Genomic DNA, 25593 nt, shown 5'->3' on the forward strand with positions numbered 1-25593 from the left:
TGTTCTACCCGGTGACGTTCTTAAGTGCTGCCATCAATCGTTCCTTGTGGAGAGGAAGCGAGACATTTTCTTCTCGTTGCAGCGGTGCGTGGAGCTGCGTTTTCACAATGATGATGAGGTGAATCATTTGTCGTAAGTACCTAACGCGATCTAACATCACCTCCTTTTTGATGTTGTGTGTCTGTGTCTGTGCGAGGAGCCTTTTTGCTGTTGCAGACAAACGTTTGTGCGTAATTATCGTGTTCTTTGCTGGTTTTGTTTCTCCGTCGCTTCTGCACAGCTGTGAGTACCTTTGATAGCGGTGGTTTGAGCTGATTATAATTTATAAAAGAAAAGTTCAACACATCTTACTAAAAGGCAACAAGAAACGCCTTTTTTTTGTTTTGCAAAACGTTTGGATGTGTAGCTTCTACGTAGATATGAATAAGCGGAAACGGATTTTACTTATTTAGACTTCATGTTTCTTCTTACTCAACGCTGTTTTCATTCCTTCTTTCTCTTCTATTGTGGAACAAACGGCGAAAATGGATGCATCTGAGTTTTTCTTGTTTTGTTTTTACTTCAAGACTCTCTCTTCCCCAAATGAGCCTCTTTCTGTACCACGGTCGTTCTTTATCACCTAGACAGCCTCGCATCCAACATCTTGTTGACAGTCTACCGTGAGGTACACAGATTCTCTTCGTTGTCTCCACAAGTTTCCTAGCGCAACACCCAGCAAAATAAGACACTGCTGATTGTCTTCTACTACTTCACACAACAGAGGGTACCCAGACCTAAAAACGTGCTCAAACACATAAAAGAGCGTTTCCGCTGCGCTCACAACAACGAATTTTTTTTTTTTGGTGGCTGTAGAAACTCACACATCACCATGCAACAGCAGCAGCAGCAGCGCGTGCATGTGCCAACTGATCGCACAGAGGAGCCCGCAGCGGCGAGCACGTCGATCGATGCAGCGCACAAAAACGATGAGATGCGCGAGGAAACGGCGGCTGCGCACCCGCTAATAGAGGTGGAGCGCCTGGCAGAGTACGGTATTGGCGCTGCGGACATCACAAAGCTGAAGCAAGCCGGCATCTTCACTGTGCCCGGCGTGCAGATGCAGTGTAAGAAGGACCTCATCCAGATCAAAGGGCTCTCTGATGCCAAGGTGGACAAGATCATCGAGGCGACGCGGCGCGTGTGTGAGGTGGGCTTCATCACCGGAACCTCCTATCTGCAGCAGCGCAGCAGCATCACGCGCATCTCCACCGGCAGTACCGCGCTGGATCAGCTGTTGGGCGGCGGCGGCATCGAAAGCCGCTCCATCACCGAGGCTTTTGGGGAGTTCCGCACCGGCAAGACGCAGATCGGACACACCCTCTGCGTTACCTGTCAGCTGCCGCTGGAGATGGGTGGCGGGAATGGCAAGGCGGTGTACGTAGACACCGAGGGCACCTTCCGACCGGAGCGCATCCGCCCGATTGCCGAGCGCTTCGGCCTGGATGCGGGCGCGGTGCTGGACAACATCCTCGTCGCACGCGCTTACACGCATGAGCATCAGGCGCACCTGTTGTCTATGGTGGCCGCGAAGATGGCAGAGGATCAATTCAGTCTGCTTGTGGTGGACAGCATCACGGCCCTCTTTCGCGTCGACTTCTCCGGCCGCGGTGAGCTGGCGGAGCGGCAGCAGAAGCTGGCCAAGATGCTGAGTCAGCTGATCAAGATCGCGGAGGAGTTCAACGTGGCCGTGTACATCACGAATCAGGTGGTCGCCGATCCTGGCGGTGCATCGATGTTCGTGTCGGACCCGAAGAAGCCCGTGGGCGGCCACATTCTCGCCCACGCCTCCACCACCCGTCTCTCTCTCCGCAAAGGTCGCGGCGACCAGCGCGTGTGTAAGATCTTTGACAGCCCCTCGTTGCCGGAAGTGGAATGTGTGTACAGCATCTCAGAGCAGGGCATTGTCGATGCCATCGAATAGCACGAACATTGCTCGTAGATGATTCAAACCTGTTATTATGCTTACTATCGTTTTGGGTCGGCGAGATTGTGCTCTTCTGTTCATCTGCATAGTATTCTTTTCTGCTTCTTTGCGTCTTCTGCTATTCAGGTTTTTTGACTAATCCCCCCCCCCCTCCCTCCCCTCCTGCTTCAGCGTTGTGCTCTCCACCGATCGCAGGCGCCGAAAATATCAACAACGCAAAACTCCGCAAATGATAGAGAGCAACATTTTTTACTGGTGCGTTAGCAGCTCAGCGAAAGACATCAGAGTGAAGGAGGTGCCTCCTGAAAACTGGTGAATATCTTATGCTTTGTTTTTTTTTTGGGGGGGAGCTGAAGCAGGAGCCTCAAAGCACGTAGGACGACGAGAAGTAGCTGTGCTGTCTATGACGTACTTGCTGGACATCAAAGACGTAGCGGACGCCGCGACGCTCCTTTCCCTTTGATTTCTGTTCTCAGTACCCCACATGAGTGTATTCCGTACCAAAAGAGTAATTATGTCTAGGCTTTTTTAAATCTGATCTTCTGCTCTTTTTTCTCTGTTTTGCGAATGTGTCTAAGTAGTACAGAGAGATCAACTGCATGGGCAGCAAAGTTGATAACGGCAAAGCCTTGGTCGAGTCCTTCATGCAGAAGTGGGTTTCAAGCACTTCTTTTTGTCGGTGTACTTCTGTATAGATATATCCTGTTGTATTCAAAAAGCAAAGCCATCTTGCGGGAGAGAGAGCAACGTGAGCGCGCCCGTGTGATGCAATGCAGTCGTCACCGGATAAGTATCAGAGCGTCAAGGCCATTCAGGTCAACCGGGCCCGCATCAAGGAGCGTATCCAAGAGAAGCACCGACAGCAAAGCCAGCAGGCACGTCAAGGGCGTTTAAGCGGCCTGCGCGATACAGACAGCCACGGCGAGGTGTCCTCCGACGAGCAACCAGCTCCGTGGCCAATCAGCGCACGGGGAAGCTCCTCGCCTACAGGGCCTGTGCCTACATTCACTTCCGCTTCTTTTTCTCCAGCGATGTGCGTCAACGCCGATGGCACGCTGATGATGCAGGTGGTGCAGGACTGGTCGGATATCGGGCACGAGTTTGGCGTGAACATTCACGACACGGAAGTGATGGACTGCTTGCTAGCTCTGGAGGACGAAATACGGCACGAGCAACTCTTCCATTTTTACGACCAGACCAACAGGAATGAGTGGGAGGAGTATTACAACTCCCTGACTTCGTAGTGAGTTGTATGTGCCGCGCATATTCTCCCTTTTGTCAGCTTCCTGTTTTAGTTGTTGGTGTTCTGCTCAGCACTCAGAGGTGTTGTCTCTGTTGTGTGTTGTTTTTCTTTTTTCTTTCTGTTCGTTGCGCCTCGCTCAGTTGTATGTGCGAAGTCTCGGGAAACGAAAGTGTATTACTGCTTCCTCTCAAGGCCTTTTGCGTTGTTTCCCTCTTCCTTTCATTTGCGTTGCACTCGGGAAACCTCTGTGTGCGTGGGTGGCATGCTCAGCATTCGGTGCTTTTAGGCGGTACATTAGCCAGCATGCTTTTTTTTTGTTCCTGCTTGTTTTTTTTTTTTGCAGCTCCTCACTGTTTTCTTTTTTTCTTCTTGTCGCCGATGGTGCTTCTCTCCTCAACGAACTCATCGCATCCAACCCACATCGCGCTTAAATTTCACATTTCCACAAGCCATCACTCCCACACAAACACCGAGGTGCGGACATGATGCCGGACAAGCGCATCCACACAACTGAAGCAAACGCTTGTTTTCGTGTTTTCCATATACAAATGTACGCAACTCTTTTGTAACGGTATAGCACATCGCATAGAGGCACATTTCTCTGCATCTCATTCCCTTTCTGTTTTTTCCTCTCTCTTCCTCTCTCCCCATCTTGCGCGGTCGGATCGCTTCCACGTCATTTTGCCCCCCTCCCCTGCGACCGATTGTGGTTTCCTTTCGACAACGTGTGAGTTGGTGAAGCGAGTGCGTAGTTTTATTCTGTAAACCAAAATCTTCACTGTTGCGAGCCCAACGGAAACCAAGTCAAAATACTCCGGTCCTACAAAGTACCCCAAGAAGAAGGTGAAAAAGGGTCTCGTTGCGTACCAACGCCGGGTCGCAATGGAGTTAACAGCGACGCTGAAGGAGTGCGTGCGGCATTTCTTCATCCATCACAGCGAACCCCCACGTCCCCTTGCCTCTCACAACGATGTCGCGGACTCAAACCTTGCTTCTTCATCCGCCGCTGCCTCCTCCTCTGCGGGTGGGCGAACGATTTTCATTCAGGAGGTGGACTGCATGAAGCTGCTGGATGTGTGCCCTGAAGTGGGCACAGCCCTGCTGCTGCAGACCACGAGCGTGATGGACACCTTGCGAGTCGTCTGCGCAGACCTGTGCAGGGAGGCGGGGCAGTCGTCGATCGTCAGCCACAGCATCTCCCTCCGTCTAACGCACGTCCCGGCTGCCATGACAGGGCTGCCGTCGGTGCCGCCATCGGGCGGGCAACTCGTGCAGCTGTGCGGGTCGATCATTCGAATGTCCACGAAGCGTGTGGTGCCCTACGCGTCCCGCATCATGTGCCCGCGCTGTCGAGAGACGACAGAGGTGTTCACAAACCCTTTTGATCGCGCCACGGAGGCAAAGGCGCACTGCACTCAGCCGGCCTGCAAACACGAGCCGATGCAAGTCATCGGCCAGGTCTGGATGGACTACGCGGAGTGCCGCCTGCAGCAGCGATCGAACCAGTCCGGCCGGCTGCCACGCAGCGTTCTCGTTACACTGGATGATGAGTTGAGCATGAAGTGCTCCGTCGGCCAGTTCGTTGAGGTGGTCGGTCTCGCCTTCCCCAAGTGGCGCCACGTCTTTCCCTCCAGCCGGCCCGCGATCGAGCCGGCGATTTGGGCGGTGAATGTGCAGCCGATGGAGGCGTACCGCGGCGCCGCTGCGGGGGTTGCCGGCGGGGCTGCCGGCCTCCGTCGACGCGCCGGCAAAACCGACCGCCCAAAGTTCAGCCCGGAGCACTTTTTCGTGTCGTTTTGCAAGAACAAACGCCAGCGCGGCGTCACCCTCGTGCGCTCCGTCTGCCCGCACCTCTCCGGCCTCTTCGCCCCCCGCCTCGCCGTGCTGCTCTCCGCTCTGGGCGGGGCCTCCACCACCGGCAAGACCGCCATGCACATACGCAGCACGATTCACTGCTTGTTTGTCGGCGACCCGTCCACTGGCAAGACGCAGCTGCTGCGATTTGCGGCCGCCATCGCGCCGCGCAGCACGTCGACGACGGGGATGGGCAGCACCTCCGCCGGCCTCACAGTGGCGGCGGCGAAGGAGCACGGGGAGTGGGTGCTGGAGCCCGGTGCCCTCGTGCTGAGCGACGGCGGGTCGTGCATCATTGACGAGCTGCGCACCGTCTCCCCGGCTGACCGCGCCTCTCTGCACGAGGCGATGGAGCAGCAGACCATTTCCGTGGCGAAGGGCGGCCTCGTCACGAAGCTGCGGACGAACTGCGCGGTCTTATCCGCGTGCAACCCACCCACCCGCCGCGGTGGTCGCACCGAGATCGGCGTTGGCGGTCCGCTGTTGAGTCGCTTTGACTTCATTTTTCTCCTCTGGGACACCCCGCAACCAGAGGTGGACGCCCGCATCGCGTCCCACATGCTACGCGCCAACACGGGCGCGCAGACCGTGCTGGAGGAGAAAGAGTTGACGACGGAGGAGGTGGCGCGGTATTTGTGGTGGATTCGCACGCAGTACGCCGCCGCGGACGGCCCGCTGCTCTCCGACCCGGCTGCCGATCTGCTCGGGCGCTACTACGAAATTCAGCGCCAACGTGGCGCCACGCCGTCTTTGGACGACGCCGTGCCCGTGACCGTCCGCTTTCTCGAGTCCCTCGTACGACTCGCCCAGGCACACGCGAAGCTGCACCTGCAGACGATCTGCACCCTGGAGGACGCGGCGATGGCGGTGTTCTTGATGGAGCGGACGGCCTATAGTCTCAAGTGCCCGCTCGATGCCGTGCAGGACGGCCTGTACAGCAGCTCCCGTGAGCTGGACGAGGTGTTTCTGTCCGACACCCCCGATGCCCTCGCACAGCAGGAGGCGGTGCTCGCTGCCATTGTCGATGTCATGTTCCACTACCGCCTCCCTGCCACGGCCAGCGGGGACGCGTACGACGGCTACGAGGACAGCAACTCCAACTCGAGTCGCGGAGAGAGAGACGTGGCCTTGGCGGATCTGCCCTTTATGCAGGCAATGCGTGCGACCGATGCGACGTCTCCGTCGCCGGTGCATCCGCCGCACCTAACACCCGTCGCACGAGGTGATCCTGCTCTCTCCAGTCAGGAAGGCGAATGGCTGAAGGAGGACGGCACGCTGCTGGCCCAACGCAACGGCCCCTCGGCGCTGCTGCAGGCCAAAACGCTCGCCATCATCTCCAGCGCAGCACGGCTGGCAGACGAGGTGGGGCGGACATCGTGCACGGCCTACAGCGTCGCACGGTACGGGGCCAGCGGCAACGGTGCGGCCGACTCGTCGCCTGGTGCCGTCGCGGCAGTGCTGTCCTCGCAACGCGCGAGTCGAAGGTTGCGGTCATCGCCACGAAAATCGGCACCGCCTATGTCTCAGCAGAGGCTGCATGGAGCGAACTCAGCCACACAAAAAGAAGCTGTTGAGGGATGGCAACGGGATGTGGTCGAGGAGGCGGAGGAGGAGCTGCTGATGCCGGACAGCGAGCACAATTCTGCAACGTCCAGCGCTTCGCCCTCGCAGGCCCTGCCGCCCCCGTCGCTGCCGTCCGCGCCTCTTCGTACGGCAGGTTCCTTCGCTGTCCCCTCTCGTCCGCTTTCGATGCCACCCAACGGCACGCGTAAGCGAACGGCCGAGGACGTTATGCGTAGTCTGCGCTATCGGCGATAATATGCATGAAGGTGTGTTATGGTGTGCATCGCAGCGTATGCAAAAGCCATGCGAAACACGTTGACTGCTTTACGTGTTCTTTGGCCAAACGCCTCATTGTGTTTGGCACAACATAAGTATTGTCGGCTTCCAAAGAATGAGAATGAAAAGCAGAAAACAAAGAGCTCTTAAAAAAAAAAAAGCGCACTCGTATTCGTGTAAACAACAACAAGAAAAGAGAGACGCCGGGTCATTGCAGTGGTGTGATTCCATAGCCGTTTGGTATCCGTTTTTCCAACACTAGTCAGTGGTGGGAAGTCGTGAAGGAACGTTTGCTCTGATTTGCGGCACCGAAATCCTTCTTATCTGCGTGTATTTCCCCTCTCTTCAACATTTTACTGTCGCACATTCCTAAACACGACAAAGTCGTGCTTTTAAGCCGTCTTCGCGTTGTTCCTCACAGAATTCTCAGGAAGTGCACATCAGCCTATACACCGTTGTGCACGCCCATTAGCCGTTCCCAAGACGCGCCTCCGTTTTTTTATTTTTCTTTCCTTTGCTGCGGAACAAGGCGACACGAGTCCCACGGAGGATCGGCTCCGACCGTGCGAAGGCGAAGAAATTAAGCACCTCTTTTGTTTGGAAAACAAACTCACAAAACAGCTACAATAAAATACATACTTTCACGCAAAAAAGAAAGAAAAGGGAGTCAAAAATGCCAGCTAACAAGGATGACAAGCAGAACAACCCGTCACTGGAGTTGTTGAACCAGTATGCCAAGTACTTCCCACACGTCCTCTTCACCAGCCAAGATGCGCTGGAGAAGTACGCATCAAAGATGGACCCCGACACGTACCGCGACTGCGTGGATCTGCAGGAGGGCGAGGAGCCGCCGGAGTCGACGAACCCGCGCGAGCACATGTACGTGCTGACGAACCTCGTCGGCCGCAACCCGACCACGGCCGCCTTCGTCGCGACCCGCGGCTCCGACCCAAACGAGAAGGTCGTGGCGAAGTTTGTGATGCTGAACGACGACAAGCAGGCCTCCTACGCGCGTAGCGAGCTGCACTGCCTGGCCGCCTGCACCCACTTTGGTATTGTGAAGCACTACGACGACTTCAAGTCGGAGGACAAGCTGCTGCTGATTATGGAGTACGGCAGCGGTGGTGATCTGAACAAGCAGATCAAGCAGCGCCTGAAGGAGCACCTACCCTTCCAGGAGTACGAGGTGGGTCTTCTCTTTTACCAAATTGTGCTGGCGCTGGACGAGGTGCACTCCCGCCGTATGATGCATCGGGACCTGAAGAGCGCCAACATTTTCCTCATGCCCACCGGCATCATCAAACTGGGTGACTTCGGCTTCTCGAAGCAGTACAACGACTCCGTCTCCTTGGACGTCGGCTCGTCCTTCTGTGGCACGCCCTACTACTTAGCCCCAGAGCTGTGGGAGCGCAAGCGCTACAGCAAGAAGGCGGACATGTGGTCCCTCGGCGTCATCCTCTACGAGCTGCTCACGCTGCACCGCCCCTTTAAGGGCCCGTCGCAGCGGGAGATCATGCAGCAGGTGCTGTACGGCAAGTACGACCCCTTCCCGTGCCCGGTGTCCGCCAGCATGAAGGCGCTGCTCGACCCCCTCCTGTCGAAGGACCCCGAGGACCGCCCAACGACGCAGCAGCTGCTGCAGACCGAGTTCATGAAGTATGTCACAAACCTTTTCCAGGACATCGTGCGCCACTCCGAGACGATCCCCCCAAAGGACCGGGAGGAGATTTTGAAGCAGCTGCAAGAGAGCAACGAGCGAGCGCCGCTGCCGTCGTCGATCCGCTACGGCGTGGTCAGCTCGCAGGTGACGCAGGGCGGCTACCTGTACAAGTACGGCTCCGATTACCGCTGGAAGAAGCGCTACTTCTTCATCGGCAACGGCCAACTGCGCATCTCGCTCAGCGACAACCCCGAGAACGACGGGGTCGCACCCAAGTCGGTCAACCTGGCCACCGTGAGCGATGTCTTCCCCGTCCCCGAGGTGTACTCGCAGAAGCATCCGAATCAGCTGGTGATTTGGTTCAACAACGGACAAAAAATCATCGCCTACGCCAACACAGTAGAGGACCGCGACATGTGGATCTCCAAGTTCCATCGCGCATGTGGGATGTGATATAGGAAAGAAAAGAAAAAAAGTAATCATTTTCGACTGTTTATTTGTTGCTGCGAGTACGAATGCGCGTTTTTTCCGCGCTTGCGAGTTGTCCGCAGGTCAGCGATTCGCCGTGTGGGCCCTTCGCAAATCGAAATACACTCAAACACACAAAAGGCAAAAGCGGTGAATGCGGCGTGGCATTGGCTTTCTTATCTTTCTGTTTCTGTTTCTATTCCTTGCTCTTTCAGTACTGGAAAACACTTCTGTAGGTGTTCGTGTGCTTTTTTGTTTTGGTACGTCGTAGGTTTCAGCTTAGGGACGGCGTAAGTGCGGCGCGGTCCCTTGACGCTCTTCGTGGTGCGTGCTTTCGTTGCCCTTTTCCCCATGTTATTCAGTTAGCGGAAAGGGAGAGAACGAGAGAGCAGGAAAGAATTCGTTGCTGTTTATTCTTTTTTCCTATTTTCCTCTGTTCTTTTAGGCGCAAAGGTCTCGTTTCCGTAAATGTTCGTGTACGGAGTTGGAGTGCGGTTTCGGCGTCGACTCTTCTACGTGCATGCGACTTACACTAATAAGCCCATTGAGCAAGGGGAGTAGACCTTTCGCAAAAGAAAAAAAGAAGGAAAGTGACGTGAACATTTCATAGTCCACCAGCAGCGCCTTTTTTTCCTCTCCTCTCCTCCTCCCTTTTTTTTTAATGTCTAGTATAACTGCGCATGTTTTTTGTTTCACAAGACGAATATATTTCTTCTCTTCCCAAATCCTGATTGAGGACATGCTTTTTTATACTTCATTCTACAGTTTTCATGATATAACAAACCTGGGGCCTCGTGCTGCTCCGCGACGGGTAAAGTTCAAACCTATACACTTTCTTGTTGTTTTTACCCCTTTTCTAAATCTTTCCCCCCCTGTGCGACCTCGCGCCAGTCTTTTTGTTCTTTGTGTTCCTTTTTTTTTTGTCGCACCGCTGCCTGCGTTCGACGTCTCGAATATAAAAATTCAGGCGGAAGATGAGTGTGGTTCTTTATTTCTCCCCTTGGTATTGTTACGCGGGGAGCTTTTTGTTTTCCTGTGTCTTCTCGCTGCTTGAAATCAAAACCTGAAGGCGTGCAGAGCAAACGTGCGACGATGTAAATATGTACCTGATTTGTTTTCCTTCGAGTCTTCCTCAAAAAAAAAAAAATGACAATGCGCGAGCCATTTTTCTACGTGCGCGATTGCGTTCTGCAATACTGATATTTTAGTTCTCAAGGCAGGTCAGCACACCTTGATCTTGTACCACTCACGTTGTGTTATTATCATTATTATTATTATTATGGTTAGGAGCAGCTCTTTTTCTACTGCGCGACAACCGACACATCTCCCCCTCATTTTGCTTGCACGCGTAAGAATTGTTTTTGTGTTTTGGCTGCATGCTTCTCTCTTAAATACACCTTTTTTATTACTATTTCACACATATGCCAGCAGAACGTACGTTTTTTCTTCTTTCTCGTGTTTGTGTAAGTCGTTTACTTCCTTTGTTAGTGCCTTCTTTTTAATATATATATCTATCCATCTCTACGTAATGGTGGAGTAGCGCGATTTCGTGAAGGTGAGTTATATATATGTATGTTTAAAAAAAGAGGATCGCTGTACGCTCTCAGCAAAAAAAAAAAATGAACAGATGCACACAAACAAAGTAAATAATTGCTTTTTGCCTTTTCTTTTCACAAGTTCAAAAAAGACAGCTGTGAGAAGTTCTTCTTAAGATGGTACGTGTGCGACTGCACGACCCACTCATGACGACGGGACACTGGCTACATCGATGTTGGCCGCTTTCAGAAGGCTGGCTCCCGTTGTTTCTTTATTCCTCGCAGGTTATGCAATCCCTGGGCGTACGTCACGGGCAAAACAACGCGGGCGTGACGTTTCCGAAACGGATGCCGTAATAACAACAACAACAACAACAACAGAAGTACGGTTTTCAGCGTTATGTACGCGGCACCGGAGTTTCGTTTGCCTCGACCAACTCTCGCTGCTCTGCTGCTTCTCTCCTTGGTTTTTTTTCTTACACCTTTCTTTGTGGTGTTTTCCTCATTGTTTGTTGTAGTGTCTGTCACACTCACACTCACACACACAATCGTTTCGGCACACTACCTTGAATTTTTCAAGATTTCACATTTACCTTAACCATTCACGTTCTATCAAAAGAAAGAGAAACTGTCGCTGTTCGTTCCCTTCCTGGCGACTGAACCTGTGTGCGTCTGCCCCACAAGGTGGTGATTCGACGCTGAGTGGTTTTAACCCCCCGTATTTAAAACCTTAACTTCGCTGTGCTAATCCACGTTGAACCTTTTCTTTTATATATATTCCATATATATATATATATATATATATATATTCCTTTTGTTTTCTAGATGTAAGGCTGACGCTGAAAGTCAGCCTTGTTTATGTTTGCATCTCTTCTTTCGATCGGTATCACTGTGCTCTCCTAGTGTCGAAAGTATACGGTTACTTTTGCAGGTGACGCCCCATACAAACGAACAAACAAAAAGGGGGGCGCCGCCACGGAAGCGCTTCTTCTGGCAGCGCTTTACTAGTCCTGCGTTATTATTATTATTATTTTCGTGCACGTTAGAATCGATTTCGAAATTTATTCGTGCTTAAGACGTTCCTCTCTTCATTTCTGGCACAACAAGGTTCCTTTCACTCCATCGTCGCCATACACGCTGCATCAAGCCGATTCACTGGATGCGGCGGTTGTCCCTCGCCGCCACTCGAAAGTGAAGTCAAAAGCCGCTATCATTCGGGAGCTCTCCGCTACGATGAGCGCGTCCTCCTCAAGGTCGTCCTTGTCGCCGAGCTCGTCGAACACGCCGGTGCTGCCGCCGATCGTCCCGTCGCAAAATGCCGTCGTCTCGTCCCGCGTGGCGCCGCGAATGATGCGTCAGCAGCGAGCGCTGCCCTCCGTCGGCCGCGAGTTGTCCGCGCCGTGTGCGTCGAACATGCCCACCTTTTACCCGCAAAGTCTGTGGTGGGACGCGCAGCAAGGCAAGGAGGACCTGGACAAGATCGTGCGCAAACGCACGTACCGTAGCAGCGACTACCCGCCCATGACGATCGGCAAGTACGTGTCCGACCCGACGGGGAGGGACTTCTCGGATCCCCGCTACGTCCCCAACGAAACCTCGGCTCCCGGTACGGCCCGCTCACGATCTTCTTCCCGCCCCGCACGGCGGGCGGACGGCACCGCGGCCGGCCCGGCCAGTCGCACGTCGAGCGTTGCCGCAACGAACTACTCGACCTGCACCACCACCACTACCACCACGGCGACGTCCACCACGAAGAACTCTGACGAGGAGGAGGACGACTTGGCGCTGCGTGTGGCGGCCAAGCGCAAAGCCTACACGGTGGTAGTCCCGCTGTACCCCTCGTCGGCCGCCAGCTTCTACTTCCCTCCGTCGTACGCGCAGTCGTCTCGAGACATGAGTGACCGGCGAGGGCCGCCGAGGAAGATCAACGAGGACTTACACCCGAACGACCGCGCCGACATGCCGCTGTCGTTTGTGCAGGTGCGAGAGAACAACATGAACCGCATGGGTCTCTATAAGATCGGTCCTGGCGCGGTGGCATTCAACGCCGTCATGAAGGCGTTTGAGGCGGCGGGGCTGAAGTACACGGACTCGAACAAGGACTTCAACGTGCTGTGGGCGAAGCGCGCCACCGTCTACACTCTGTCGTCAATCAACGCGTATCAGAAGGTGAACCACTTCCCTGGCACCTGGGGTGTGGGTCGCAAGGACCGCCTTGCCGCGAATGTGCGCCGCATGCAGCGCTACTTTGGTCGCGACGTGTTTGATATTGTACCGACGACGTTTTTAATCCCACAGGACGAGGCCGATTTGCGCCGCGACGCCGAGCAAGACCCCGGCACTCCGGAGAAGCCGCTCATCTACATCGTGAAGCCCGGCGCGTCGAGCTGCGGCCGTGGCATTCATCTGTTCCAAGGCATACCGCCGATGCCGCGTGGTGGGGGCCGAGAAAAGGAGATGGTCTGCCAGCGCTACATTGGCAACCCGCTACTCATCTACGGCCGCAAGTTCGATCTGCGCCTCTACTGCGTTGTCACCTCCTTCGACCCCCTCCGCATCTACTTGTTCGACGAAGGCCTCGTGCGTTTCGCCGCGGAGAAGTACCGCGGGCCGGACCAGGACATCGAGAACATCCATGTGCACCTCACGAACTACTCCGTGAACAAGACGGCGGAGCTGAGTCGAGAGAGCAACGGCAAAGATTACGAGAGCGACGACCCGCTGGACATTAAGTGGTGCATTTCGGACTTCAAGCGGCACCTAGAGACGCACCACCCTCTCGGGCGGAGCGCGTGGGACCGCATTCAGGCGGAGTGCGAGGATGTCGTCATCAAGACTTTCCTCAGCATCGAGCACAGCGTCATTGAGGAGGTGGGCCGCAACTGCGCCGATCGCAGCGGCCGCAACTGCTTCGAGCTCTTCGGGTTAGATTTAATGGCCGATGATGATCTGCACGTACGCCTGCTTGAGGTGAACATCATGCCCTCGCTCGCCACCGGCAGCTCACTGGACAAGGCGGTCAAGTCTCGCATGCTGGCGCACATGCTTACCCTCGTGCGGGTTATTCCCTACCGCCGTGACAGCCAGCTCGACGCGGACAACTCGGAGGGCGTCTACGTGCCGCGTGGCATCCAACGACAAACCGGCGAGCGCAGCTACAAGTTCGGCAAACATCCGTTTCCAAGCTCCCGAATCGTGGAGCAGCCGCTGCTGGCCGCCTTCAACGACCCGAGCGTCGAGGATTCGTACCTGTCCAAGGCAGAGACCTTAATGCTGCGCGAGTACGAGGAGGAGCTACATTGCAGCGGCGGCTTCCGTTGCGTCTACCCGGCCGGCGAGACTGTGGAGCGCTACCTGCCGTTGTTCTTGCACGGTGTGCGCCGCAGCAACTATGTGCTCGCTTCTGCGGCTGTGATGAAATCGCAAAATCCAGGAAAACGGTTGTTTGAATCCTGAGCACCGCGGTACAGGAAATTGTAACGGTTTGGTACCGCTGCTGCGGTGCACCCAACGGTGTACTTCTGGCTTCTTGCAAGGGAAGAGAACGTACACGAACGGAGCGGTGGGTGCTGCTCAGGAGAGGTGTCCTCTTTCCCAGCATCGCCGCGGATCAAAGCAAGTATAGCGAATACCATCACGGTGGAGCTGCTTTAAAGGAGAGTGAAGAGGAGCACCGATCCCACGGGGTACGCGGCTGACCTTGAGACAGCGCTCGACAGCTACGACGCGCAAACACCCCAGCTGCCGAAGAGAAAAGAAGATAAGATCTGGCTAAAGGAAGCCGTCGGTGCGTTTCTCTTCCTCCCCCTTTTGTTTTATATATGTTCCTTTAAGTACCTTAAAATACGTTGATGTTTTTTTTTTGATAGTTTACGAAAAGAGTGGAATGATGAAAAGAGTAAGAATGATACGAGGAGGATGAGGAACAATGGCTCCGACGTTTGCTGATAACATGATTTCTACCTCTACTACTCTCCCTCGCTCTTCTTCTTCGCCTTATCTTTGGAACTTGCAGAACCAAAGTTCTCACACAACTTTTGAGTTTTTTCTTTTCGACCTACCCACCCCCGTGGTTGCCCACCACGACAGGGATCCTTGGGTTTAACCAATTCAACTACCCTTGTTTGCCACTTCGTTAGTAGTGCTACCTATTAGAAAAAATGGAAAAAGAGGAAATCGCCAAGTCCAGTGCACCATCGTCCCCTGACGTTGTAGGGAGTAAGTTTGGCAGCGGGACGCTGCGCGGGGTGAATAGATAATGTGTTGGAAGTCCATCGCGAGCTTGGAGGGTGGAATCAGGTCTCAGCTAATGCATCTCTCTCGGAATCTTTGCACCTCTCGATTCTTCTATTCTTTTATTGTTGTTGTTGTGGCTGAGAAGAGCGGGAAAAGACTTCTTCTTTAACAGGAGTTTTTTTCCACATAGAAAGAGAAGTGCCCTTTATTTTCCAACACACACACACACAAGAAACTCTATTTCTTTTCTCCTCCGTCTTTTGATGTTATGGTGTTGCAACTTACAGCATCGTTGCAGCGTCAAAACGCTGTCACGGGCAGCATCGGGGAAGCGGTTGATCGTATGAGTCGACGCTGCGCGATAACGATGAAGAATCTGTCTTTTTCTCCTCTTCTATCATCATCATCACTATCACGCCTGGGCGTGCTGAAGGACATCCCTTGTACCATCTGCGTATACACCGTCGTGAAGACGGTATCAATCGATATACACATGCATGAAGTATGAAATTAACGACCATAGCGAATGTGAAAGGTACACAATTTAAGATAAAGCTTTTTGTTCAAAGCCTTCAATGTCGGGTTTTAAACATCACACTGCATCCGCGTGCGGACGTGCATCTGGTTACGTCTCAACACAACCAGTGAACCCCCAATGGCTTGACGCGCGTTAGTTTCTCTCCACCTCACTGGCCACCTCGATACTCCTGTTCTCATCGACCCTTTGTTTATTCTCTCTTCGATTAATGTTGGGCGAACATCTTTGCTACCCTGTTCTATTTCGATAAAAACACAAAAATTAAACACATATATATGTGGCTCTGCGCAGCCCGCCCCGACGACACGCATCGAACGCATTTTAGCAGCTCTCTTGTCTCTCTCTCTTTTTCCTTTTCCTTGTTTGCAAGTATGTTGGACTACCTCATCCCCATCGCGATCGCCGTGGTCGGCATCGTCGTCATGGTGTACATCTTCCAGAGCATCAACAAGTCGGAGGTCAGCGCCGTGTCAGCTGAATCGACTCGCAAGCCTCGCGCGAAGAAATCGCAGCACCCGTCCCACAAGTACCGCGAGGACGTTCTGGACATCGCCACGGAGCAGCTGATTGCCCGCGAGGTGGCCCGTGCGCCGACTGGCATGGTCACCGACACCAAGACGGTCGCCCCTACCACGCTGGACAGCATCCGCAGCCGCCGCAACGCCAAGGAGGAAAGCCAGCATACGGTGGCCACGGCGAAGCTTAGTGAGCGCCAGAAGCAGGTGGTGAAGGACCAGGGCTTCACCGTCGTCGAGAAGCAGAAGCCGGCAGCGAAGCACCAGCAGCAGCAGAAGCAGCAGCGCGAGCAGGAGCCGACCACCTCCACCGAAGACCTAGAGAAGAAGCTGAGTCTTTTTTTCAAGAGCAGCGGCAGTCGCAAGGCGAGGGAGAGCAAGCCGAAGGCCGAAGAGAACAGCAGCGAGCCGGCCAGCACCCGTGGCACGGTGACCATGAAGGGCAACATCGGCGTCGCGAAAGGCTGGCCGTTTAAAGAGGCTGCTGCGGAGCAGGAGGCGCAGCTGTGAAAATGGAGAGCCGTGCTTTGCGCATTCATCGATATGTAGACATATATCTCGACCATTTTTTTTCCCACAATGTCACCTCGTTTTTCTTTCGATGTTGTCTGGCTGTCTGTCCGTGTGTGTGTGGTCGCTGCTGTTGTCGCCGTGGTTTGGAAGGCTGCCGAAGCGATGCGATGGAGCAGCTGAGAGGAAAGCAAGCACATTTGAAGCACAAGCGACAAACAGCGGTAGTAATTGATGTGGGTAAAAGCAAAAGAAACCCTCCGTGACGGTGTGTGCTTCGGGTTCGACTCAAAAATCTTCCTCTTGAAAAGAAGAGAATCGTATTACGCTGCAAGCAACGAGTGTAGCGATTTGTGGTGTTCCTCTGGGCTTTATGAGAAACTATTGCTGCTTTTCACTACGCGTGTGCTTTTGAGAAATTGTGACGTCAGGTTTACGAGATGGAGGCGTTGTTTGATGGCCCGTTGTGGACTCCCACCCGAGGACGTGTGAGGAACGCCGTGGCAGGTCTGTGAACGGCAGAGTCTTCCAACTCGTTTCATTTTGTTTTCCGGGTTTTTCTTTTTTCCCCTTTGTTGTGTCGGGCTGCGGTGGCGTTGTATTGTTGGTTTTCATCCTCCCTTTTTTTTTTTTCCTGTTCGCCGTCGACGTGGTATAAGCTCATAAGAGTGTGTGTATTGAAACTTCCGCAATGGGCAGGAAAGAAAGAAAAGGAGAAAAACATCAACGAACCAGGAAGTCTCCCCATGCACGACGTTGCACAATATGGCTTAAAATCGCGCTCCAGGAACATACGTGGGAGACGGTGCTTCGTGGCATCTGCCTTGCTATTCCTGCACATCTCAATTTTCTTCTCCCCTGCGCGCATGGTACACCCGTTCAAGAATACGGTTAAAAGTAATCTGAAATGCCTTTATTGACTTGTGATTCGAAACACAAAGAAGTGCACAAACAAAAAGATTGTCGGTTTCTCCACTCCGTTAGCACAAATGCGAAGTGCTCGCCGTTCTTTGATTTCGCGTATCACTCTTACTCTTCTCTCCTTCGCTTTTTTCCTTTTCTTCCTTTCTTGTTTGTACGCTTCAGTTTTGCCTTTACTAACCACCTCGACTTACGTCACTCTTCTCCGTTCTTTCTTTATGCGTTATCTGAGTAAAATTGATTTTTTTTTTTTACAGTGAAAAGATAACATTTCTATTCTTTGTTTTTCCCTTCCTCTCCCTCCTCTTTTCTCTCTCTCTTCTTTTTTTTGTTGTTTTTGTTTCTCTTGTGCGTTCACGGCGAGCGCAGTGTACAGGAGCCACCCTTGTTCTTCTCTTCAGTTTCGTTGGTGCACAACAGGTACGCAGACGGGAAACCCTTTCTTCCCAACTGGTTTCCTTTTCTTTCATTATCTCGCTCTTATTGACACGCTTCACCCCTCCCAACTTTCTTATTCTACGTGTGCGTCACGAGGTTTCGCAAGGGTATCTCACAGGTTTGTCCTTCAACGGCAGCGCACGGCTCACATTAGACGGAGCACCCACGACTCGTTATTGCGTGATTGAACGAGAAACCGTCTCCCTGCTCTCACTTTGCATCCATCGTCTCTGCTCCCCGTCTTTTTTTTTCCTTTTTTCGTCTTTTTTTTCTCTTCTTGCAGCGCATTGTGTCCCTTCACGCCCACACATATCCATTCGCCAGGCGCACAGGCTTCCTCCCTCTTTACTCGCCTTTCCTTACTACTTCAGGTTTTTTTTTTTAAGAGGCGTTGTAAGTGTGTGCTTGTGACACTGGGTATTTCTGTGTGTGCGTGCCTGTCTGTGTATACGGTTTCACCAAGCCAAAACTGGAAAGCTAAAGAACTGCGCTCACGCCTGTACCTCCCCCTGTATTCGCGTCGGCTTTATCGTAGTGTTCCGCCCTTCGTACGTGCGTAGGCGCAACTTCGCTACTGTCACTCCTTCTTCTTCTTCGTTACGTTTTGTGATAGAAACAGAACGAAGAGAAGAGGTTCCACATTTAGCTGCGTTCGCCTCTCGCATCACGTGCTTGAGAGGAAGCTAATAGATCTGTCTCCTTAAACAAGCAAACAACAACAACCAAAAAGAGAAAGAGAAGAGAGGTGCCTTTGTTGAACAACAGCACTACATATATATCAATAGTAAGTAAGTCTTATATCTATATATCTATATATCTATATATATATATAGATATATCTCGTTTTCCGTCCTCTTTTTTATTGTGTGCTGTTTCCTTTTTTTTCCTTCTTTCTGATTTTGGAACTGTGCCGATTTAACTTCACAGGCTCAGGACCCTCGACATAGCTGGTAGACATTCCCTTCTTCTTAATTCTTTTTTTTTGTTTTCTATCATCTGCTGTGTCCGGCTTTGTATCTGTTTTCTTCTGTCTCGCTATTTCCACCGCGCTTGCCTTCTTGCGTTGCCCTGCGTGCTTTCTCTCTCTTCGTTCTCGCGCGTACAAACAGTCCCTCACACTTTTCCACAGCACCCACACACGTGCGACGGCATCAACAACACAGAGAAGACGTTCGCAGATCGAACGAGCATAGTGGATTGCTGTCTTCTATTACGTCTCGGTCCGCTTCTCGGCAGGGGTTTCTCGCTGAACTCCCTCTTTGTACTTCTTCTTTTGTTGAACTCGCAAGGCCCACGCACGCGCACCCACGTCCGAACACTTCTTTTGATATCTTTATAATTAAATATCAAAAACACAAAATCGTCATTATATTGCGTGTGAACAGCTTACCCATCCGTTTCTTTGCATTTGCGCTTGGAGTCTTCGCCCCTGCCCCTTCCTTTTCTTGTTCTGTCCCCTCACATTCTACACGGCTGCGGTTTGCGACGAACGCATTTGCAAAGTACATAGGATAGCGAAAGCTGTTACACACACATATATATCAATACAAGGACGGTCGTGGTGCCCACAAATCTTGATTTCTTTCTCTCTCTTATTGGTTTCTTAAATAAGGACACACCGCTTTCACTAATTCAACAACAACAAAAATAAATAATAAAAAACACGTACGAGTTGCTTTCGCTGCGCTCTTCCGTCCGGCACGCCCTTTTTGTGATCCACTGTTCTACAAATCTTATTTCTTGTTTCTGTTGTTGAAAACGTGCTGGTGGAGAGTAGCTTCTACTTTTTTCTTTCTACTGTTTTTGTTTTGTTTTTTATCTCGACAGCGGGCCTCAATCATCCTTAGCAGAACCCCCAACTAGCCAAATGGACACTTCAGAGTCGCAAGGAAGCGCCGCTGCACAGACAATGCGCGCGGTGGAGGAGCCGCGGCTGACGTCGTCGTACCTCGACGGCGGTGCCGTCAAGCCCAACCCGGCAGACCGCAGCGGCGAGGTCACCGTCGGCGAAGGCTCGTCGAAGGACGACGGCGAAAACACCGATAATGTTCCGGCGGTCATTGTGCACGTCCGTCAGAACTTCGGTGTGCTTGCACCGGTCATCGAGCCGTACATCTACCGTAGTGGGTACATCACCCGTTCTCCGTCCGACGTGTACCTGCACCTCTCGCGCAACTACGCCATCATCGTGGACTCGGCGATGAAGCAGGTCGGGTATGATAAGTTCATGCTCCAGATGCAGGCGATGCTCACACAAATCCTCTACCCAGAGTTCGGCGCCGACACGGAGTTCCTCGTGAACACGATCTTGGCCTACAACAGTGAGAACACGCTGTTTGTGTCGCTGCTCAGCCGCTCCGTGCTGAGCGACCTCGTCAACTACGCCCAGCAGATGATCCAGAGCAACATGTTTTACAACACGGCCGATGGTGCAACCGGCGGTGGCGGTGGCGGTGGCGGTGGCGGTGGCGGTGGAGGCGGCGGTGGTGGTGGTGGTGGTCGTGGTATGGACAGCAACGGTGGGGGCAGCAACTACTACCGCGGTGGGGGCCAGCAGGGCTACCGCAGCGGGGCGAACAGCAGTGCCATGCGGGAGTACCGCAGCGGCCCCACCGGCAGCACCAATCACAACAGCGGCAACAGCGCCGGAGCGAACCAGCAGGAGGGCATGGGGACCCAACGGCCGTACCGCAGCAGCGGTGTACCCCCGCAGGGCGGCGACGGCGCGTGGGAGCGCAGCAGCGAGGACCCGCGGGCGAACAGCGACGTTCTCTCCCAGCGCGAGGAGAGCAATAATAGAGAGTGGGGCTTGGGTCCCCAGCGCGGGGGCGGTGGCGTGGCCACACCCAACCCAAAAGCGCCTGTAGATCCCAACGTAGCCACCGCCCGCGCTGGAAGTGCCGGTGGGGCGGGGGGCGACCTCAGCGGGGTGCCGCCGCCGAACGCAGGGCGAACGGAGCTGTCGGCGAGCCGGCCCGGCAGCGAAGTGCCGGCAGCCGCTGCCGTGATGCCACGTCACAACCATTTTGTCAGCCCGCAGTCCAGCGCTGGCGCCGTGGCTGGAAAGTCCACCGGCGGTGCACCGGAGCGCGGCGTTGTTGCCGGGATGCCGCAGCATCACTTCTTGCCGCCGCGCATTTCCCCTACGACTGCGGTCACTGCGGCCAGCAACCCTGCAGCCATGACGGGGCGCATGCCCACGATGACTTCGGCCAGCATGTCGCAGAGCAGCACCCCAAATCCGATGCCTTCGATGATGCATCCAAGCGGTAATGCAATGATGCACGCACACCTCCACGCCAACATGCAACAGCAGCAGCAGCTGATGGCCAACGGTATGAGCGTAAAGCAGAACGACTGGCAGGGCAACGGCAGCGGCAACATGTCCCCGATTACGCCGGTGACGCCGCAGCGCACCGTCACACCACCCTCCCCGCAACACATGCAGCCGCCACCACAGCAGCAGCAACAGCAGCAGCAGCAGCAGCCCACCCGCATTATGAGTATTCCCGCTCCGCTGAGCGTGCAGCGTCGCGCAGAGGAGAAAAACGCAGCTGCTGCCGCCGCCGCCGCCGCTGCCGCTGCCGCCGTAAAAGCCGCGAGTGCTGCAAGCAACAACAGCGTGTTCACCAACAGCACCAACAATGCAAGCCCCGCCTATGTCAACCCAACCTCTCTAGCGAACGACAACGTCGCCTCCACACGCAGTGCGATGCCCGCTGTTACCCCGGCTGCCCCCACAAACACAAGCGCCACGGCTGCGGTTCCGGCGCCGCGTGGGCTGCAGGGGCCGCCGGTGCACCACCTCCACCACATGCCCGTCACCCACCATCATCACCACCACATTCGTCTGACACCCGTGCCGACGGCAGCGGTAACACCCGTCACCGCCACCACCGCCACCCACTCCCCGCCTCCAGCGAATACGGCGACCATCGCAGCAGCGGAGGAGCGCACGGGCAGCGCGAATGCCACGGCAGCCACGTCACTCTCTCCCTCCGCCAACTCTACCCCTGCTTCCGCTCTCGCGCAGCCACTGCGTGGCATGCCGCGCTTCCCCGCACACCACCACCACCATCACAGCCACCTGGTGCCCAGCAAGACGGAGGCGGCCTCTGCCCCGGCGACGTCGCCGCCGACGGTACCACCACCGCAGCAGCAGCAGCAGCAGCAACAGCAACGCGGTCTTACCTCAGTGGACCTGCACGGACAACAGCAGCAGTTGCAGCAGGAGCGTGTGACAACGGCGGCAGAAGTAATGTGGCCCAACGAGAAGGAGGAGCTGCGTGGGGTGCTGCTCAGCGCCCGTGTCTCGGAGAAGGCGGTGGCTCAGTTCATGACGCTCGACTCCGCCAGCATTGAGGAGCTGTACACGCTCAAGTACCCCGACTTCGAGAAGAAGCTGCGACCCGTCGTCACGGTGCTGCTCGACCGCCAGCGCATTCGTGGGGTGTTGATGAACGGCGCAGCGGCACAGGGTCAGGCAGCCGAGACCCCTGCGGACTCTGCTGCCAACCTCTCACTGAAAAGCACCAACGCGATGGTTGGCGACGAGCAGCAGCGAGGAACGGCAACAGCCGCTGCAACAGGAGCACCGTTGCACCCCCGCCCAACGATTACTGTGACTGTACCTGCCCAAAGTCTTCCCTCGCCGCACTCCTCTCCCACCAGCAAGTCCGGCGTGCAAGTACCGCAGCCGCGAACAAAGATGCAGCAACAGCAGCAGCAGCAAAACCCCAACGGCAGCGCCGCCGCCTCCCCGACCGACGCGAGCTACGCCTCCTCCGATTTGGAGTTGAGCAGGCGCGAAAGCAGCGTCAAGACGGGCAGCCCGTCCGGCTACGCAAACGCGAGCATTAGCAGCAACTTCCAGCCCAACAATAGCACCCACAACAGCCTCCGCCCGGACGAGTTGGAAGACACCCGGGACGAGGAGCAGCGGCGCGGCAGCGGGCGGCGTGGTGGTCGGCGTGGTGCAGCACGTGGCGGCAGCTCCTACGCCAATCGTCCTTGCAAGTACTACAACACGCCTGACGGCTGCCAGTACGGTGATAAGTGCCACTACATCCACGGCGCCAAGTAGTCTCTTTTGTGAAGAGGGACTCTCGCCTTTTTTCCTGTGTTTCTCCGTCTTGGCTGCCGTCGCAAAAAAGAGTAAAGAGGGGGAGATCCATTGACCCGTCAAAGCCCCACCTCGTAGGGAGAAAGAAAAGACTGCATGATGGGGTTGCTGCGTTCACAGACTCGTCTGTACTTCAGTTTTTCTGTGGCTTAGCTTTGCCTGTAAGTTTTCGCTTCAACGTCTCAGAAAACTCAAGCTGTTGCCCTGCCGAGTTCTTTGTTGTGCCCGTTTTCTTTTATTGTTGCTCAGTTGTATGCGTTTGTGTCTGTGTTGTTGGATATATGATGATGAGGATGGTGCTGGTGATGAATAGCAAGTATATATGCTTCTAAAAGTATATCTTTTGCCTTTGATGGTTTCCCTTTTCTCTCTTTAATTATTATCATTATTATTAGGTAGTGTATATAGAGTTTAGTACAATCGATTGGTTGTACTGCACTCATGCTTCACGCGTGGGAAACTGAAGTCCGTTAAGGGCGTCTGCACGTTAAGTGCGACCACCTGAACCTTGCTCTTCTCTCTCTCTCAGCACTTTCGTTTTTTTTTTTGGTTCACGAAACAATTACGTGCGCGCTAATGAATTGTCTCCTTCTTTTCGGCACCCACGGTCACGCAGGTTTGTATGAATGCATTTCTATATACAATAGAACTGTTGTTTTTCTTCTTCTCCTTTCATTCGTTTCTTCTTGATTTTGCCTCTTTTTTTCTTCTCTGGTTTAGCGTGTTGACGGGCTTTTGATTTTTGGTGTCCGGTTTGTTCTCTCTGTTTTTTGTTTTTTCCTTCTGTTTTTGTGTTAAAGCGTGGATCAAAGGTTCTCTATCTAACGGAAATTTAACTCTATAGCCCCCAAAAACACACACACACAAAGCAAAGCAAATATATTTATTTATGGATGTTATATTCTGGATAAAAAAGGCTAATAACCCTATTTTTGTAAAAGAGAAAAAAAACAAATGCAAACGGTTTCATCTTCTTTTTTCTTCTTCTTCTGTGTGTTCTCGCGGTGGTTCACTTGAGTAAGACTCTCCCTTTGCGTGTGTTTGTGCTTCGCCAAAGAAAATCAAAACTGGTCCCATTTCTTTGTTTATCCTTGGACTCCTCGGAAAGAAAAGAGAAGTTGGTCAACGAAGGGATTGGTGCACGCCGTCCAACGCGGTCCGGCGCGTACAGTTGCAAGAAAGAAAAACTCTGCGCGTTTTCGGCGGAGAGTAAACGTTCAATCCGCTGCGGTGCACGACTCTCTTTTGTACTCTGCGGCGAGTTGCGCGAAGGATGTTCGTGACGTACGCTGCTTTTTGCTCTCTCTCTTCTCTGGTCGCTGTGGGTGCCTCATTTACACCTGTTTCTTCTCCCTGCAACACCACTCTCTCATCACCACAAGAGCTATTTTACTTGTTCGCCCTCACAAATATATATTTATATATATACTTTAGGCGGCACCTCCGTCGCCTTCTGTCGCAACGCACTTTTCCGTGTTCAAAGCAAGCCCCTCCAAAAGGAAGAAAAGCGCAACAGTGCCTCTCCACTTTTCTCGCTTATCAAATAGCCACAACAACACCGTTCTTTTGCTTGCTTCGCAATGAGCATCGGTGCGGCAGGTCCGTCTACGAGCCCGCCGGGGTCGCCAACTTCACCGACGGCGCCCGCGTCCCCAATAAACGCCGGCCCAGCCGCCCTCTCGCCTCAGAGTGGCGCCCTCACGACCACGCCGACCACTGGGACGGTGGGGGCTGCCAACACCGGCGGCGCCATGACGACGAACGCGTCTGGTGATCTCACCAACCCGAACGGCTACAACTCCATGGGCTACGGTGGCATGGGCTACGGTGGCATGGGTTACGGCATGGACCCTTACGGTATGGGCATGGGGTACGGTGGTATGGGCATGGGGTACGGTGGCTTAGGAATGATGGGCATGGGTGGCATGGGTATGATGGGGATGGGCATGTACGGCATGACACCCGAGGCGCAGCGAGCACAGATGATGATGATGATGACGAACAGCATTATGCAGCTGTGGGGGATGTTTTCACAGGTCATGCAGATGACCCTCGGCAGCGCAGTGCAGTTCGTCGGCGAGTACGTCGGCATTAACCAGCGCCTCGGACAAATAGAGGAGGAGCATCTGAACCTGGAGGAGCGCTATCAGAATCGCAAGTACGACCTGCGCAAGGCGCTCGCTGATATTCCGAAGGAGCAGCGCTACGTGCCCAAGGCGCCACGCATGAAGAAGCCGAAGCAGCCGTCGATGGTACGACGCTTCATTGTTCGCTTGCTGCGCCACGTCGCCTTCTTTGTCGTGGCGTACTTCGTGGCGAGGAAGCTCGCGTCGTGGGTCACGGCCAGGTCAGGCAAGAAGCTGTTAGAGACGTCCGCCTCAAAGGTGTTTTCGGCACCATCAAAATTAAACTAAACTCTCTCTCTATCAAAGCCATCTTCAAAGAAAATGTAACGAGATGGAAAAGAAAATGGAGTTGTGAAGCCTGGCGCACACGTACACAGACTTGTTGGTGTGCATTGGGGATTGGGCATGCTGCTAACGAGGGGTCCCCGTGCTGCCATCCCGATTGAAATGCAAACGTGAAAAACACAACAAGGAAAAAGCAGCGGCGACTGAGCTCGAATATCTTCCGGGTTTTTCCTATCTTTACTGCTTATTAGCTTTTTTTTGTTTCTGCGTTGCAAAACAGCTTTGTCTCCTTTTTTTTTTGCATCAATCGTGGCGGGCACCGAATACGGTCATTGCTAGA

General features: G+C 53.8%; 8 protein-coding genes across 19 annotated transcripts; all 8 read left to right on the plus strand.

The window, feature by feature from the left end:
- Positions 1 to 564: 564 nt before the first annotated feature.
- Positions 565 to 1960, plus strand: ABB37_00729 (Rad51 protein putativerAD51/dmc1 protein; the record flags this gene model as incomplete). 2 transcript variants are annotated; one of them, XM_015797042.1, is made up of 1 exon in its annotated part: positions 565 to 1960. In XM_015797042.1, exon 1 carries the CDS (start codon positions 869 to 871, stop codon positions 1958 to 1960), a length of 1092 nt encoding a protein of 363 aa, XP_015665050.1. In that variant the 5' UTR covers positions 565 to 868. The 2 variants fall into 2 exon arrangements, with proteins under 2 accessions (XP_015665050.1, XP_015665051.1); XM_015797043.1 differs by having other exon boundaries at positions 622 to 1960.
- A 773-nt stretch (positions 1961 to 2733) lies between these two features.
- On the plus strand, positions 2734 to 3207 carry ABB37_00730 (putative phosphatidylcholine:ceramide cholinephosphotransferase 2; the record flags this gene model as incomplete). Its single annotated transcript, XM_015797044.1, has 1 exon — positions 2734 to 3207. The coding sequence occupies one exon, from the start codon at positions 2734 to 2736 to the stop codon at positions 3205 to 3207; it is 474 nt and encodes a 157-aa protein (XP_015665052.1).
- A 446-nt stretch (positions 3208 to 3653) lies between these two features.
- Positions 3654 to 6878, plus strand: ABB37_00731 (putative DNA replication licensing factor MCM9; the record flags this gene model as incomplete). 3 transcript variants are annotated; one of them, XM_015797045.1, is made up of 1 exon in its annotated part: positions 3654 to 6878. In XM_015797045.1, the coding sequence occupies exon 1, from the start codon at positions 4089 to 4091 to the stop codon at positions 6876 to 6878; it is 2790 nt and encodes a 929-aa protein (XP_015665053.1). In that variant the 5' UTR covers positions 3654 to 4088. The 3 variants fall into 3 exon arrangements, with proteins under 3 accessions (XP_015665053.1, XP_015665054.1, XP_015665055.1); XM_015797046.1 differs by having other exon boundaries at positions 3937 to 6878; XM_015797047.1 differs by having other exon boundaries at positions 3946 to 6878.
- Positions 6879 to 7281: 403 nt separating this feature from the next.
- On the plus strand, positions 7282 to 9012 carry ABB37_00732 (putative NIMA-related kinase; the record flags this gene model as incomplete). Of its 2 annotated transcripts, none has more annotated exons than XM_015797048.1 (1): positions 7282 to 9012. In XM_015797048.1, exon 1 carries the CDS (start codon positions 7573 to 7575, stop codon positions 9010 to 9012), a length of 1440 nt encoding a protein of 479 aa, XP_015665056.1. In that variant the 5' UTR covers positions 7282 to 7572. The 2 variants fall into 2 exon arrangements, with proteins under 2 accessions (XP_015665056.1, XP_015665057.1); XM_015797049.1 differs by having other exon boundaries at positions 7319 to 9012.
- A 2066-nt stretch (positions 9013 to 11078) lies between these two features.
- Positions 11079 to 14018, plus strand: ABB37_00733 (putative tubulin tyrosine ligase; the record flags this gene model as incomplete). Of its 2 annotated transcripts, none has more annotated exons than XM_015797050.1 (1): positions 11079 to 14018. In XM_015797050.1, exon 1 carries the CDS (start codon positions 11796 to 11798, stop codon positions 14016 to 14018), a length of 2223 nt encoding a protein of 740 aa, XP_015665058.1. In that variant the 5' UTR covers positions 11079 to 11795. The 2 variants fall into 2 exon arrangements, with proteins under 2 accessions (XP_015665058.1, XP_015665059.1); XM_015797051.1 differs by having other exon boundaries at positions 11141 to 14018.
- Positions 14019 to 14938: 920 nt separating this feature from the next.
- On the plus strand, positions 14939 to 16361 carry ABB37_00734 (putative mitochondrial hypothetical protein; the record flags this gene model as incomplete). Of its 2 annotated transcripts, none has more annotated exons than XM_015797052.1 (1): positions 14939 to 16361. In XM_015797052.1, exon 1 carries the CDS (start codon positions 15708 to 15710, stop codon positions 16359 to 16361), a length of 654 nt encoding a protein of 217 aa, XP_015665060.1. In that variant the 5' UTR covers positions 14939 to 15707. The 2 variants fall into 2 exon arrangements, with proteins under 2 accessions (XP_015665060.1, XP_015665061.1); XM_015797053.1 differs by having other exon boundaries at positions 15626 to 16361.
- Positions 16362 to 17445: 1084 nt separating this feature from the next.
- ABB37_00735 (hypothetical protein) lies at positions 17446 to 22803 on the plus strand (the record flags this gene model as incomplete). Of its 4 annotated transcripts, none has more annotated exons than XM_015797054.1 (1): positions 17446 to 22803. In XM_015797054.1, the coding sequence occupies exon 1, from the start codon at positions 19588 to 19590 to the stop codon at positions 22801 to 22803; it is 3216 nt and encodes a 1071-aa protein (XP_015665062.1). In that variant the 5' UTR covers positions 17446 to 19587. The 4 variants fall into 4 exon arrangements, with proteins under 4 accessions (XP_015665062.1, XP_015665063.1, XP_015665064.1 ...); XM_015797055.1 differs by having other exon boundaries at positions 18646 to 22803; XM_015797056.1 differs by having other exon boundaries at positions 18828 to 22803.
- Positions 22804 to 23560: 757 nt separating this feature from the next.
- On the plus strand, positions 23561 to 25256 carry ABB37_00736 (hypothetical protein; the record flags this gene model as incomplete). 3 transcript variants are annotated; one of them, XM_015797058.1, is made up of 1 exon in its annotated part: positions 23561 to 25256. In XM_015797058.1, exon 1 carries the CDS (start codon positions 24423 to 24425, stop codon positions 25254 to 25256), a length of 834 nt encoding a protein of 277 aa, XP_015665066.1. In that variant the 5' UTR covers positions 23561 to 24422. The 3 variants fall into 3 exon arrangements, with proteins under 3 accessions (XP_015665066.1, XP_015665067.1, XP_015665068.1); XM_015797059.1 differs by having other exon boundaries at positions 24223 to 25256; XM_015797060.1 differs by having other exon boundaries at positions 24275 to 25256.
- Between the last annotated feature and the right edge of the window lie 337 nt (positions 25257 to 25593).

This window comes from Leptomonas pyrrhocoris, assembly GCF_001293395.1.
Source record: "Leptomonas pyrrhocoris isolate H10 chromosome Unknown, whole genome shotgun sequence".
NCBI lineage: Eukaryota > Euglenozoa > Kinetoplastea > Trypanosomatida > Trypanosomatidae > Leptomonas > Leptomonas pyrrhocoris.